The sequence below is a fragment of the Acyrthosiphon pisum genome, chromosome A1 (assembly GCF_005508785.2).
Source record: "Acyrthosiphon pisum isolate AL4f chromosome A1, pea_aphid_22Mar2018_4r6ur, whole genome shotgun sequence".
NCBI classification, from domain to species: domain Eukaryota; kingdom Metazoa; phylum Arthropoda; class Insecta; order Hemiptera; family Aphididae; genus Acyrthosiphon; species Acyrthosiphon pisum.
Window position 1 is genome coordinate 124267429 of NC_042494.1, and position 15994 is coordinate 124283422.

At 32.9% G+C, this 15994-nt stretch overlaps 1 protein-coding gene across 1 annotated transcript in view; it reads left to right on the forward strand.

The window, feature by feature from the left end:
• Positions 1-15486, forward strand: part of LOC100160260 (alkaline phosphatase) — a 132124-nt gene extending 116638 nt beyond the window's left edge. The window contains exons 7-8 of the mRNA XM_029488223.1: positions 14472-14930; positions 15153-15486. Of these exons, the coding sequence (XP_029344083.1) occupies positions 14472-14930; positions 15153-15436 (743 nt within the window). The 3' untranslated portion in view covers positions 15437-15486. The remainder of the gene's footprint in view (positions 1-14471; positions 14931-15152) is intronic.
• The last annotated feature ends 508 nt before the right edge of the window (positions 15487-15994 follow it).

Sequence of the window (15994 nt, forward strand, 5' to 3'; positions counted from 1 at the left end):
TACGCACATGATGCACATCGATCCGCACAACCGCATGGATCATTATATAATATATCGATCGTTTATGAGTTTCAAAACGGTCAAACAAAAAATAAATAAAAACGATTTTATATTATAATATAATATTATTTGAATATATTTTCGACCGAAAACTGAGTGTGACGGCGTGAGAGTCAGCCAAGTGGATGGTGACGGATGGGAGGTGGGTGATAGGGGTGGGAAAACAATAATTGTTTAAATTTCGAGCAGCGGCTTATGGGCGTTTCTGCACGGGCTAATGTATCGTGAAACACAATTTAGATTCCCAGGACCCGCGTGTCTATATATACACACGCAGTCGAAACAATGGTAACTCTGTGCTCCGCGCACCCTGTTTAATTCGAAGTGCAACTCTTCCCCACCACCACCTCCATCACAACCACCACTCTTCCACCGAAAACCCTCCCACTCACCCGTCACGCACTGGTCGATCGGTTAATTAGGCGGCCATTTGTTAGGCAACGAATCTGCATTGTTGTCCGTCGTGTTTTATCATGCAACAATGTATCCTTTTCCCCTTATCGTCCCAATTCACCCCTCCTTGGTCGTCATCCGTTGTCTTCCCCTCCACCTTTCTACTACCCTTTCGCCATACAGTCGCCCTTTCGTCTTTACACCCCTTCACCCATATCTCATTCTCCTCTTTCTCCTATTGTGCTGCTTGCACCGCACACATATCTCCTAATACCATTATACACGTAATCCCGTCCCGGGCTATTAACCGCAGTCGCTGTCATCGTCTTTTCTGGACGGCGGTGCCACTTGCCAGACGTCTGTCTTGGATCAGCCCTCGTTTGTTAATCATTTATCCCTTAATTTACGCTTTTACCCTCCAACCATCCGACTAAACTACCGTCGTTATACATATGAATCTGTCGCACATAAATCTATATCACGTCCTATCACCAAATACCTACCTTATATTGTGTTCAATTCCAATCACAACTGCATATAATAGTACATGGCCTACATATTCCAACAATTTATGTAACATATCTGCGCTGAGCTATCATGATAGTAATCTATTAGTACTTATATTTTCTAGTTATCCAGTAGGTATACACCAACCATGGATGCCGCTGTATAGTACCGCATTTTAGTTGATAAATTAAATATTTAACAAGGTAGATAATATTAAAATATGATTGGCCACAATTAAATTGTCTATAAAGTATTTAAATTATATAAAAATTAGGTAACTACTATATCTGTATATAATACTCTAGATCCTAGTCAATCAATTCTACTCCTCAGTCCTCACGACAGATAATTATTATATTTTATATATTTTATAAATAATAAATCAGTGATGGATTGTATTGCAATATAGTTATTTATACTTTGATACTTTTTTATGTAGGAAGGTACATATTAAATTATTGCATAATAATATACCTTCGTGAAAATATTTCATTTTATCAACCCAAACCTCACATAAGAACAAAAATATCAACATTTAATAGTTAGTTAAAAACTCTTATATTAATAACTATTATTATTGTAAAAATTATAAAAATAATTTAATTATATACCTAGTAATAGTTTCACGAATAAATAAAATGACTGTATTCATAATATCGTATCCGAGGACATAAGTCATAAGTAGGTACTCATAACAAATAGTGTTTTTTGTTGGACTTGGTGGAAAACCTGTTGATTGTTGGTTTTGGTTAGATATTTTTAATAATTTTGCATATTGTTACTTATTAGGTACCCATAAGTATACGTTATTACAGTTTATAAGATTATTTTTGTGGTAAAATTTACCATTTTATTGTATTTACTATTTAGTGTAACCTTGAAACTATTTAATATTAATATTTTAATAATGTTGGTTTTTTAACTATAATTATAACTTAATTTATAATACTATAATATACAATTATCGACGGTTATATGAATAGGAAATTTCACTGCACTTGGGTCGTATGAGTACATTTTTTCTGTATCAAAATATAATATGATGGCTTGTCAAAATATATCAAAGTTCCTATGATATAACAATTAAGGAACTTAGTAACCTAACTTTTTTTTTACATCACTTCCATAAATTACGATTCAAGACCTATTTTACCGTGAAAGTTTTGTAGTCCGACCGACTGACCAGTGTAGACGCCCCACTCCCAACTCGACGTAACAATACGTTAAACCAAAAAGGTGTACTAAGTACTTAACATAAGTAAATTTGTTTTAAGTAGCTTAGGTTATATATACATATTTGTTTACCATGAAAACTAAATTATGTAACTTATAAAATACATATGCATTATGTCTACCGTTTGTATTTTGTGAATGTAATATTACAAACAAAAGTTTTTGAATGTTCTTTTTGTTGTAAATTTAGCGGTATAAGTAAGTTGTCCTCAAAATTGCCTTTTTTTTTATACCAATTCCTTATTCCTCCCAAACTACCTGGAGCAATATGCACCTGCAGTTTCCCCCCAACCAAATGTACCAGTTGCCCTTAACATATTATATATATTATACAACCACAATACCCCATCTGGCCTAAAATATGTGAGGTAAATATGTGATGGCACGACTTATAATATTAGTCCTAGGTAAGTATAGGTAACTATAAAATAGGGAAAATAAAAAAATGCATATAATAAAAGAACAAATACAATATTTTAATAATATGTGGTATAATGCATTGTAATTTGTCAAAAAAAAATTGTCGTGTTTAAAATGGTTGATGAAGTTCCCCCTTTTATACTGGATACAAATTACCAGTGTATATTTGGTCCTCAATTGGTGCATTCAGTTAAGGGGAACTTTACTGATATACTTGGTTAAGAATCTGCAGGTATATTATTTTAATACCAAAAACATTAACTGAGGAATCTGGTCAACATCCAGATTTAAGTCTATATCTATAACATATTAATGTTTTTTCTTTTAAATGCAATATTATACCTATTGATATTGATTGAAACATTTAAAATATTTTAGAACAAAACGGTAAATCATCGTTGGTTAATAGTTACAAATTAATGTAAAATCATAATTTATACTTAACGATACTATTGCAGTTCACAAAACAAGCCTTGGTTGTATTATTTTTATATTAGGAACACGTGACATTATACATTTAAATTTAAAAAAAATAATTAATTTTTTACATTCAAATAATATAATAACTGCGATATCGATTTTTTTAAATGAGCCAATTTAATTAAACGAATTTAGTCTTTTAAAGGAACATATTGTACAAAACGAGACGCGTACACACATAAATGCATGACATGATAAAATAACACGTAGGTAGTACCTACACGGACTCTTCTTGAAAAAGGTTTGTCGCGCAATCGAAATTAAATAAGACCTTAAGCGAATGCTTTTGAACAAAACGTCAAGTGAGAAAAGAGGGTAAACGTCAGAAAAAAATGATATATAATGAAGATTCGCGTGGACTTTAGTATGGTATGTATATACACGTACCTAAAATGGTAATTTAATTAAATAATGTGATTTCCTCGTTTAGTGGACGCTACACCAACGTTTACTGTGAATTATTTAGTAGACATTTTTCTTTGAAAATGTTGATGTACCTACCTAATTCAAAATTTGAATAAGTAGTTCCTTAGTTATTAAAATGTTTGTATTAAGGATAATAGCCCTTAAAAATGGTTTAATAAAATTATAAAATAGATTTAATATTGGATCTAGTATTTACTATAGGTACTCGAGCCATTTTTACAAATTATTAACATTGATCAATATTAATGACTACATTTTTCAAATCAATATATCCATAGCCCCCATATCTCATAAACCCATCAGTCATTAGTCATTACCAAAGTCCATGGACCTTTTATCCTCAGAATAAAAAGTTGTATAACTCTAAAACTATCCGTACGACTTTTGATTCTGATTGTCAACTGTATAATTAACAGTTTAAAAGGGGTTTTCTTGATAAAAAGTTGGAAAAGTGTACAAAAAACCATAGAAAACTGCAAACTGTGAGATATAATAAGAATGCTGAACGACTTGTTGTCAAACAATAATATTACTAAATTATTAAGGTGCTATGACACTGTATCCGTATTTCGTGTAGCCACATGGTCCGTGTTCAGAATTGTCTTGTTATTCGCCAAATTAATAATATTGTTCAGGTAAAATGGTTTCACTATATTTATTAATAACCATATTTAAGCCAGAACTACGGTAGAATAGATGAATATTTTCAACTATTTGGTATATTGTGGTACCGTGTTAACCACATAATATGGTTTAGACAGAAGATGGAGAAAGTTTAATAGCACCTTTGGTCTGGTCTATACAAATTATTTACCAAACCAGTAACCACTGAAGTGGTATAAGACACATTTGCAGTGAGACAGTGACATATTGGCTCCTAGGACCTTAGCACTTCACGTTAAAGCGGTGTAGGAATATCGTATCCATTTTTCTTATCTGTGGTTGTGTTGTATATTATAAAACATTTTTAATATTATGTATTATATTATATAGTGTTCAAAAACGATGACAGCCCGAGGCCGGACGATGAGTTGCCGAAGGTGAGTCTATATAATAATAACGTATAAAAACGTAGTGGTATACAGCAGCCAGCGCGTGTCGGCCCGAGGGACTGAGTGCACAACTGGGTCGACGAGAATTTTTTTTAATTAAAGTATGAAGAATTGCGAGCAAGTAATAAGAAAAGGAGACGACGACGACGACACGACAAAAAAAAAATGAACACGCGACAAAAACAAAACTGCGGAAACGACGACGAACGTGCCAAAGACATTAGTCAGTAACTGTCAATTATTGTCTGGTCGACGTGCCATGAATATAATGTATATATATACACACACAATCTATTGGTGGCGAGGGGACACGAGGGGTCTTAGTCGTATAATATTGTATATAATAATGCACCACCGACGACGACGAAGAATACATACGACTATATGTATATAGTTTTAATGTCACTTCTCCGCGGGAGAGGCCACGACTTCCATAGGTCACCGGAGGCGCCTTATACCGAAAACCCGAAATGTCAACGACTCTTGCCGCGGCCAACGCGTTAACGGGCACGTTGGCTGCGTGTATTATTATGTTTATTGTTTATTATAATATCATAATAATAATAATATAAGACGGTATATAATATAACCTCTTCGCGACAACTACCTTTCTCCGCCGTCGTGGTCGCCACCACCACCATGAGAAATTCCTGTTGACGACGCCCGATAATAATTATTATGCTCGTTTACCGTAGTCGTCACTATATTTATTTATGTGGATTTCACGTAAAAAAAATGTTTTCCCGGACGTGTGTTCGGCGTCGTTTTGATATCGACCAGGGACGTGTTGATACCGATCAGGGATATACCACGATATGCCTACCGCGGTATAGCGAAGGGAACCCTCGGTTCGCGCTACCGGTTAAAGGCAAGGTGTATAGACATTAGACATTTACCTATCGTAAGATTTATTTTTTAACCCTTGCAAGATGTTATTAATAAAGTTGAGTTTATTAAATTACAACGTTATATTATTAAAGATTAAACGCTCTGCCTTGTAATATATTAAATACATTTCCAATCGGCCACTGGAATTTAAAATATATTCATCATCAGCAGTTCAGAATGGTATTGATTATCCATGTTAGTATTTAAATCACATTAAACAGTTGTACATATTATTATATAATATATTGCATTAGGACAGTATGGCTAAATATTTGATCATCAAATACCGAAACGCAATGATGCTAATTATAATATTCGTAAACAGTAGAGATTTGATTGGTATATTGGATTGGGTAGTATGCAGACCGTTTCAACTCGGACGGAATACAATAATTTTGGGAGACTTCGACAAGATCTTTTTATTATTATTATTTGTATAGTATTATTTTATTATGTTTACCTATCTTGTTAACATAATATTTATATGACGCGATATTAATGTAGGTACTCAATTTATAAGAGATAATATGTAGATGGAGAATTTACGTAAAAAAAAATATCGGTTAATTTACCAATAATATGGTAAAAATGGTAAAATAGCTGAATTGTTATTTTTTACTATTAAACATTAGTAAATACAATTTGTATAATTAGGTACTAATGTTGTATTTTGTATACCTACTTGTTATATCTAGTTCTTCCTAATAATAAGTAATAACAATAATTAACAAACAATTTTAAAAATGTATCTGAAATATCTATTGTTCTGTATTAGACATTAGTAATAAGTACATTTTATGAAATATGAATATTTAATTCTTCATATTACAATTAATAAATAATTTAAATTAAACTAAACTATCAAAATTCACATAACCTTTGTTTTTTTTTAAAGTCAATACATTTATATTTAGACTTAACTTTTGTAGTAATAATATTATTTTATCAACATCACATTATCTGCCTATAAAATGTTTCCTAATTACCTACTAATATTTAATGTTCTAGTAGGGGCGGCAGAATATTGATACTATAGTCTATAACAAACTATATATAAACAATAACAAGTTTATCAATATTATAAATGATAATATCACAGTGTCAGTTGGTAAAAAAGATATCTCTTAACAATTCAAACAAGGCTTTTTTGATTTCATTTGTTTAGAGGGGCCACACAACATTTTTTTTTGGTAAAAAATAATTTACCGTTAAAAAAAAAATTGTAAAATTTACAGCACTCACATCTCTAATAATATTACATATTTTTATAAACTACCAATTTTAGACTCGCATTGGTTTAATTTTTTTTATTAGGGGGGGCTAGCATTATTCAAAGTTCCAAATCATAATATTACTATTTACATATAGTCCACGGATACAAATACATTTGGGGGCTATAACAATATTGTATTGCATAGGCCACCTCTAAGGATATTCGCCTATGCAGTGGTGGGCAAACGAGGAGGATGAGAGAGATAGATTCCTTTATTTTCAATATAATATACTAACAAATTTATTAATATAAATTATAATATTAATGATCAAATTGCGTACTAATATCATTAAACGTCCTATAGAGTATAGGTAACCTACAATATTATATTATTTAGTATTTTAACATTTTCAAGGAAGAAATTGGAGTGTATCGATATAGATTTAATGGCAAGGGTTTGTACTAGTCTGTACTACGTATCGATATGTATTAAATTGTTTTTCTTGAAAAATGTTTATCCGTAACGAGAGGAGATAAATCAAATTTATTCATTTCGCGTACGAAATAATAACGTGACATAATTATTATTTCTGTGTGATGCAAGAGAAGTGTTATCGATTGCGTTCGGGAATTTAAAGATAAAAAAAAAGTGTACCACTTAAACGCACCGCTTGCACAGAGTGTGGATTTCATCGGATATAATCATTGCAACGGCAGCGGCACGCGTTGATAAATCGCTGCGACGCGTTTTAATTTTTCGAACGCGCGCGCTCTTTTATTCATTTCGGACGATTCTTGGTTAATGGCGCACGCCCGCAGCGGTAGCTATATAATGTTTGCAGTACATAAATAAACAGTGAGTGTATGTGTGTGTGTGTGTGTGAGTGTGGGCAGAGAGAATGAGTTATTAATGCAACGAACAAAAATTCCGCGGCACAACTCAAAAACCGTTTTGATATTCCGGGAAGGTCGCGGGGAAATTGTATAAATGGGTCTATTTATTCTCCGGCGTATAGTCGTATTCACTGCCGATGGCAGTTTGGCGATTTCCATTGCCAGCCCTCTCGATCACTCTCTATCACTCTCTCTTCAGCGGGATCCGGATCGACCCGACGACCGTCCTCCCACACACCCACCCACCCACACACTCACACACACACACACACACACAAACAGCCCATCACACCCCTTGCTCACCGTCACAGCATAAAGTAATAACCCGACGGAATCCCTCGAACCGTTCCAATGATTTAATTATAAACACTTATTAAACCACTTAAATAAACCCGATCCGGAAAATGACACACGACCCGGCTGTACATCAACGCGCGCGCGTTTCCCTCCCCGCACAGGTCCCCGTCCAAGCGTGCTTATCGGGCACGTAGTTATATTATTATTTCACGGGGCAACGTTAAAAAAATTCAAAGCCAGACGGCTAGTGTGCGTCTGACACGTCTCCACTGCTCTCTGCATCCCCCGGGTGTGGTCACGACTCCAGCGGAAAATTTCACCTAGCGTGGTATTTTCGATTGCCATCATCTTCCTCCCGCGGTGAGAAAATATAATTATAGAATGTATTACATGACTATAATATTATATTAATACAGATAATATACATATTACCTACCCATATTATGGGGTAAATATTAATAAATGTATGGTTATCGTATGGGTGGAGTACCTACTGGAGAGGGGTGGTTGAAGCGGGTTTCCTGGTAACTCGTCTCCTATGGATCATCTCTTTGACAACAAAAAGTTCTTATACCTACCGTCCAAAGTACCATCTGAGGCGACCAATTACGTAATACTATAAGTACTTAGTACGTTTTAGATTCTCAGCTGAATGTAGCGGAACCAATCAGAATTATTGTTTTTAAATAATAATTACGTGTGTATACCTTTCTTTTTTATTTTCATCATCTTTTGGATCAGTTATCATGCTTGAATTATCTTTTTGAAAGTGTTTTCCGTAAAAAATTAAATGTAGTTGGTTATTTATATCGTCTTTTTTTAAATACGGGGTCAAAAGTAAAAAGCTCCCAGGGGCCAATACTTATAAAAATAATTGAGAAATTGGGAATATTTACATAACACCAGTTTTCAGCAATAGGTTTTGTTATTGTGATTCAAAACTGAAACAACCGCTGATAATAACTGAACTGTTCAATAAATATGTATGTGACCTTTTTCTATAAATGATACAATTAAATATATTTTATATGAAAATTTTCTATGAATTATATAATTAAATATTTATATATCAACTTGATATATTATCAAGCAATAGTTGCAATACTCGTACAGTATGGAATCCTTACAAATACTATGCATATAATTCAGAAATATATTAATATTTCTCAAATGTTTACTATTTGAACATTATATTAAGTATTTAAGTACCTACCTTATACCTACATATTATTATTTATACTATATTTTAAAATTAAATGATATTATTTTTCAATATTTTCCAATTAAATGATTTTGTATGCAGTCGATTTCATATTTAGTATTTGAAGAAGTTAGATATTTTTTTGGTATACTTGACAGTCAGCAACTTATTTGTTATATTTTCGACAGAACGAATAATAGTAAGTACATGACATAATTGGATCATGGTGTATAATATAAACGTATATTATTTTATTACAACTCAACTGTATTTGAATCGCTTGGTAATAATATTTAAATTTATTTCATTAATTTTAATTATTAAACATTTAATTTATTATTTTTATCTGAAGTTATACAGTCTAATCAAACCTGACTTTAAATTGAATTAAACATTATAATTGTTATGGTTATGTTGGCCAAATTTGATCGTTAATATATGGTACATATTGATGATTAACTTGTTCGAATTGAATAGTTTAAACCTTGCGCCATAACTTTTTTGACGTTTCACTATATTTCGGAAAATGCCTAAATATTATGGTGAGTAATATTATATACGTACGCATTACGCATATTATATTATCATCTGTATATACTATTAAAGTATATCGAATAGTAGTACATGATATTATGCACTATAATATATAATAGTATAAAATTAAATACCGACGAAAACATAATTATAGGATACGGACGCGCAGCACACAATATGCACAAACTCGTATTATATTCGAACAACCAAAAACCACCGACCTGCAACACCGTGTATCATATTATCATGACTATCGGTTACAGAGAGAGCCTTTAACACGAAATATAATAATAATATATAACATCAATGGTATCTCCTACAGTGGTATTTTTTTTCTACGGACGTATAGGTCGTGTTCACAAGGGAGTACAATAATATTATACACGAGTATCGTATACACAGGTTGTGCTATAATACATGGATGGATTTGCATCGTGTGTAACTCGTCGATGGCTGGGGGTAGAGGGATGTGCCTGTGAAAGTATGAACGTTGTGTCAGTATAGACCTATCTGGTGCATCGACAATGCAATTTCAGTTGTCATCATGATGTCTTGCAGCCTGCAGGTCCAAGTGCGTCCGAAGTTGAGACATTTTTTTTCAAACCGTCAATCAGTTTCCACACGAGGTGACTGTCCAAGTGTTCAAAATTTCAGAAAAATATCCTGCCAAGTGTATTCGCATGGAGATGGCCACCATGCGGACGATGTCGTGTTCCATACATCAAATATATATTTTGTTACAACTACTGAGTCTTGTATAGGTATAGGGTTTAATACAAATTTAATTCAATCAATTTTTTTAGTTAGGTTTTTAAAATCCATCCGTTTTTATGGCACATCCTGTACAACGAGTAGGTATGTACAGGAGGATCGCAGCGGTCTCTTGGTGAATGACACGCGATGGCCGCGGAGGTGGTGAGAGTATAGGTATGTATATCGTCGAGCGAGAGATTTTGAGGGCTACTTTGGCTGGTGATGTACGGGAGCCAGGTGATTCGGTGAAAAAAATAAATGACAAAAAAAATTGGGAAAAAAAGGTTTGAGGAAAAAAGCGTTTCCGACGATGATTGATGAACGCACTATATGCATACATATAGGTGCGTGCGTGCTCGCATGTATGTGTGCGTGTATGTATGTGTGTGTGTGTGTGTGTGTGTGTGTGTGTGTATGTGTGTGTATTTGTGTGCATATTATAATATTATTATGGTAGGATCAGCGGGGCAGTGCGGGGATAGTGAGAAAAAAATGTTTTGCTAATCCGTCCCGGATTATTATACATACCTATATGGCTATATATTATTATTATTATTATACACGAATAATATGATCGCGTGATGTATATAATATGTACGATTCAGTCAGATTTCGCTATATATACCGGCTGTATGGCTGTCGTCGTCGTATTATACCTACTCGTGTACGTTCTCTCGTATACCCACATAATATTATTGGTAGTCGTGCGGCGGGGTGAGGTTTTGAATCCATTACTTACCCGCGTGTATCCTCTTCATTCTCCTCTTCCTCGTGTGCCGCGATATATATTGTATCGTCGTCGGTGGTTGTTGTCGACGGTGGTTTTGCTGTAGGAGACGATGACGACGGCAACGAAGCGTCGTCGAGAGAGGGTCGCGCGCGCGCTTCAAAAATATTTCCTGTCCGCTCTCGCGAGATGCCACACGTCACGTCACCACATCCGACCAACAGTATAATACTCCTCTTCCATCGAATCCGCACCCCCGATATGCAGGTGCACACACACATACACACACACACGCACACACACACACACACACACACACACATGTAATATTCTGAGTTTTAATAATGAACGACGCTGCAGAGATGTGTGTAATCCCTCTCATCGTCATGTGCGACACATACCTATACACGACGTGTCAACGGTAATAATAATAATTATTATTATAATATTCAGGCGGAGAACTAATACTTGCAGTTATCTGCGTGACGAACGTGTAATTTGTCTGATGGGAATATCCATATATAATTACTATACTAATATCAGCTGCAGTGTGAGTGATGATTATATTGTAGCTATAAGTAGCTGCGATATTGTTAAGTATAGCGCGATAGGTTTCGTATGTACCAGGTACCTAAGTAATAATTCGAATACAGTGGGTACCTCATGATACCTAATATGTATTTAACATATAGGTACATAATATTATTATATATTCTGCTGGGTAGCTTCTTTTTATGAGCCATTAACATATCTGTAGTATACCGCTCATAAACGCATTGTAAAAAAAAATATTATTTGCAGAATGGGTATTTTAAATAAATATTAAAAAAATATTATTATTATCGTTCATTAATTGTTCAGTGAGGTCAAACGCATAACGATAGGTTTCTCTATAAAGCCTTACACACCGTGGATGCTGGTAATTATCGCGAGAATTCTCTAAAATATAAATTTGTCGTCGAGAGTAGTTTACTCATGTGTCAATAGTTATAAATGCTTTAAATTATGGTTTTATTTTTACCGTATCCGAAACGAAAATTGCAAATTCGACAATGAAAAAAGAAATTATCGAAAACATTGGATCAACTGTTTAAATTCCGAATTCTAAATAATCTAATTAACCCAGGGGTGGACTGGTAAATGGTAATACAAATTGTGCCAGGGGAAACAAAAAATTCAACCCAATTTTGGGCCAGCAATAAAATATTTATAAGTTATCGGCCCAAATTTTCGCCAGTCCCAGGCGGGGATCACTCACCCGCTACCCTAATGATTTTTTTATTTTGGTGGCCCTCGGTGTTTATAATATAAATGTGAAAATTGTCTCAACAACTACAAAAGGTTGTACTACTCTTCTCTATATGAATAGTATCCATAGATACCTACTGTTTAAGCCAGTGTCACATTATATTGTGATATTATATTATATTATATGTGTAGTAAATAGTTAAATAAGGTTTTAGTGTATTACAAAATATGTGTCACTTCTCTTAACGCCTCTTAAAATTGGAACATCATGATTACTTACTATACAGATTGTTTTGTCTTACATATTTAAATTAAAAATAAGAACATGTGAATACGCAATAATGGAATATAATGTTCACTCGCGAGACATATAATAGGTAAACCATCAGAGTTCCGAGTTTCCTTCATGGAATTACAATGGGTAGGTACCTATTATAGTCGTCCTATTAAGTATAAGAAAATGTCTAAAATTACGGTCCTTTAGAGACAAACATTAAATAATTTGTAAATTCTTACACAAAAAAAATTATCTTCTCCCTACGACTAGATTCTCTAAGAACCGATAACACAACATGTTTGTTTTAGATTCTGAGTGAAACGATGAATGTATTGATTTTACAATGGTCAATGATGTGTGTTTTTTTTTTTTTTTTGTGTCTGTCATCACTTTTTAGGACAGTAAAAGTGCTTGGATTTTCTTCAACAGTACCTTTTCTGATAGGTTAGGTTAGTGAATCTAGTTGGTACTTTGGGGGTCAAAAGTAAAATTTTTCAAAAGTGTCGTGAAAAACAAAAGAATAATTAAGGAAAAACGGGAATTTTTACGCAAAATCTGCTTTCGAGAAAATTGATTTTGGTTTTTGGTGTAACTTAAAAACGAATGACTGTAGATACATGAAATTTTCACTGGTTGTTTATATTTCTATTTTCTATACATGATAAATTTTTCAAAATATTTTGATTTGTTTTGAGCTCTTTACGGACATTTTCATTTTCCATTTTTTTTTAGTTTTTTTTCTAAAAATATCAATAAAATTTTATTTGTTGGATAAAAAAGCTTGAAAATTTAATAAGAGGCTTCTAGTATATTGTTACAATGAGATTTAAAAAATATTAAAAATCCTTAGTCACAGTTTTTTTTCATTAGCATTTAAAGTTCAAAAATTGATAAAATATGGAAAAATCACGAAAATTACCTAATTATGTTGAGTTTATAATTCGTAAAAATTTTTCTTTTTAGAACTAAGATTTTAAAATGTGATACAAGATTCCTTATAGGATAATCTACCTTTATCAAAAAAAAAATGTCAGCAAGCAAATCAAATTACATTTTTATGAGCGTTTGAAGTTTATATTTTTACTAGATTGGATATGCACTCGATTTCTCATGTAGCAATTTTTTATTTTGTTGTAATTCAAAAACTAATAACTTTAGATTCATAAACATTTTACTGAATGTTTAAATTTTCATTTTATATACACCATACAATTTTGAAAATATTTTGACTCTTTTTGAGCCGTTTACGAACATTGTCAGTTTTCAATTTTTTCAGTTTTTTTTTCTAATTATTAATAAAATTTTATTTGTTGGGTAAAAAAGCATGTCAATTCAATACAAGGTTCCAGATATATTGTTACAATAGCAGTTAATAAATATTAAAAATACATAGGCATTTTTCATGCTCATTTAAAGTTCGAATTTTGACAAAATTTATCAAATTAAAAGTTTAATAATTATTTTGTAGTTAAAAATGTATAAAATGTTCAATTTTTATATCGAAGGATTGAACAATTAAAACAAGGTTCCGTGTAAATTTATAGGTTAGATTTTAATTAGGTACTTTATTCTCAATAATATCATCAAATATATACTTAGGTAGTAATATCATTGGCTGACTGACTGTCTTCGCTCAGAATCGTTTTTTTTATACAATGATATTATATCATTGAATTCAAATTTAACAACATCCATTACAGTGATCTACTTGTAACCTACTGTACTGCAGAGCGATACCCACTTGTTCACGCTTTTTTAAATTTTGTTGGACGTTACTTGGGTAATGCCAAAATATTTGTTAAAATTTTTATATTTTACCAGAATCTTACTGTTTATTGTTGTGTTCACCTGTTCCACGCATTTTTCAGGTCTTTTTCACCGGGATCACATGGATTACAGGTTGAAATCTAATGTTGAGACGCAGCCCACGTTACAAGAAATGACTAGGAACGCTATTCAACTGCTCCAGAAAGAACCAAACGGTTACGTTCTCTTCGTAGAAGGTGGCCTCATCGATATGGCACATCATAATACGTGGGCGAGAATCGCACTTGACGAGACGTTAGAATTGTCCAAAGCTGTGGCGAATGCTGTGGCGATGACTAGTGAAGACGACACATTAATTGTGGTGACGTCGGACCACGCGCACACCATGACGATGGCTGGTTACCCTAAACGAAATGCGAATATTCTCGGCCTGTCGGGAACAATGGCCATGGACAACATGACGTACACCACACTGAGCTACGCCAACGGTCCAAAACAATCCTTCGTAAATGACAGCACGTCATGTCACAGAGTCAACGTGACCAACGAAGATATTATAAGTAATTACACCGAAACTATTTGACTACGACGCTTTTTTTTTTGTCACGAATTCTATCAATTGTATTGATATTATTATTATTATTTCGCGTTGAAAATTGTACCAAAAGCGACGGACCAAAAATAACACAATTATTGTAATTTATAATGAATATAATATTATAACAACGCGATTGCCGACATATTTCGTTCAATATTCTAATTTTAGTTTGTTTTTTTTCTAGACAAAGTCGACTTTTTATATCCAAGTCTGGTCGATTTACTCGACGAGACTCACGGAGGAGATGACGTTATGGTATTTGCGAGGGGTCCTATGTCACATTTATTCACCGGAAACTACGAGCAAAATCAAATTCCTCTTGGTATGGCAATGGCTGCTGGCATTTCCACGAACTTCCCAACCACTGACTCTACCAGTGGTGCCATTTCACCATTTAATTTTTCTGGACAAACTATTCTTGCAGTATTATTGTTGGCTCTCGTTGGAATTTTACAAGCTAGATTATAAATCTCAAAAAAAAGTTTGACGATATCATTATAACTCATTTTTATCTGTAAGTCGTAAATATTATTTACATTAAATATATATTTAAATTATATCATATTATAAGTAATGATTTTTATCTGTTGGTTTAAAATTGTCATTTTGTTATAACCTTATAATTTTATAATATTATGATTTTTACTAGAAAAAAACCAGTCAATATAGTTTTAAATATTACCCTAAAAATATTGAAACGAAACTTACGGGAAACATGTGGGTTTCAGGTGCATATGATTTCTGGTAAGTTCATAGTTATATAGAAAATGAATTGACAATGATTACAATTTTACTACGATTTAAATTGTATGAGGTCAGAAGAAATCAATTTCGTAAATATATTTGTAAATTAGGAATAATTGGATTAGATTATATTATTATGGTAGTTAATTTAAAAAAATTAAATATTCAAGACATATACCTAGTTGACGATTCTAAAGTCATTTTTTGTGTTAATTCTTCTTAAGTTTACTGCAGGTTATATATTATACTTTCTTTTTATTGCAAATTGTGTTTTCAGAACAT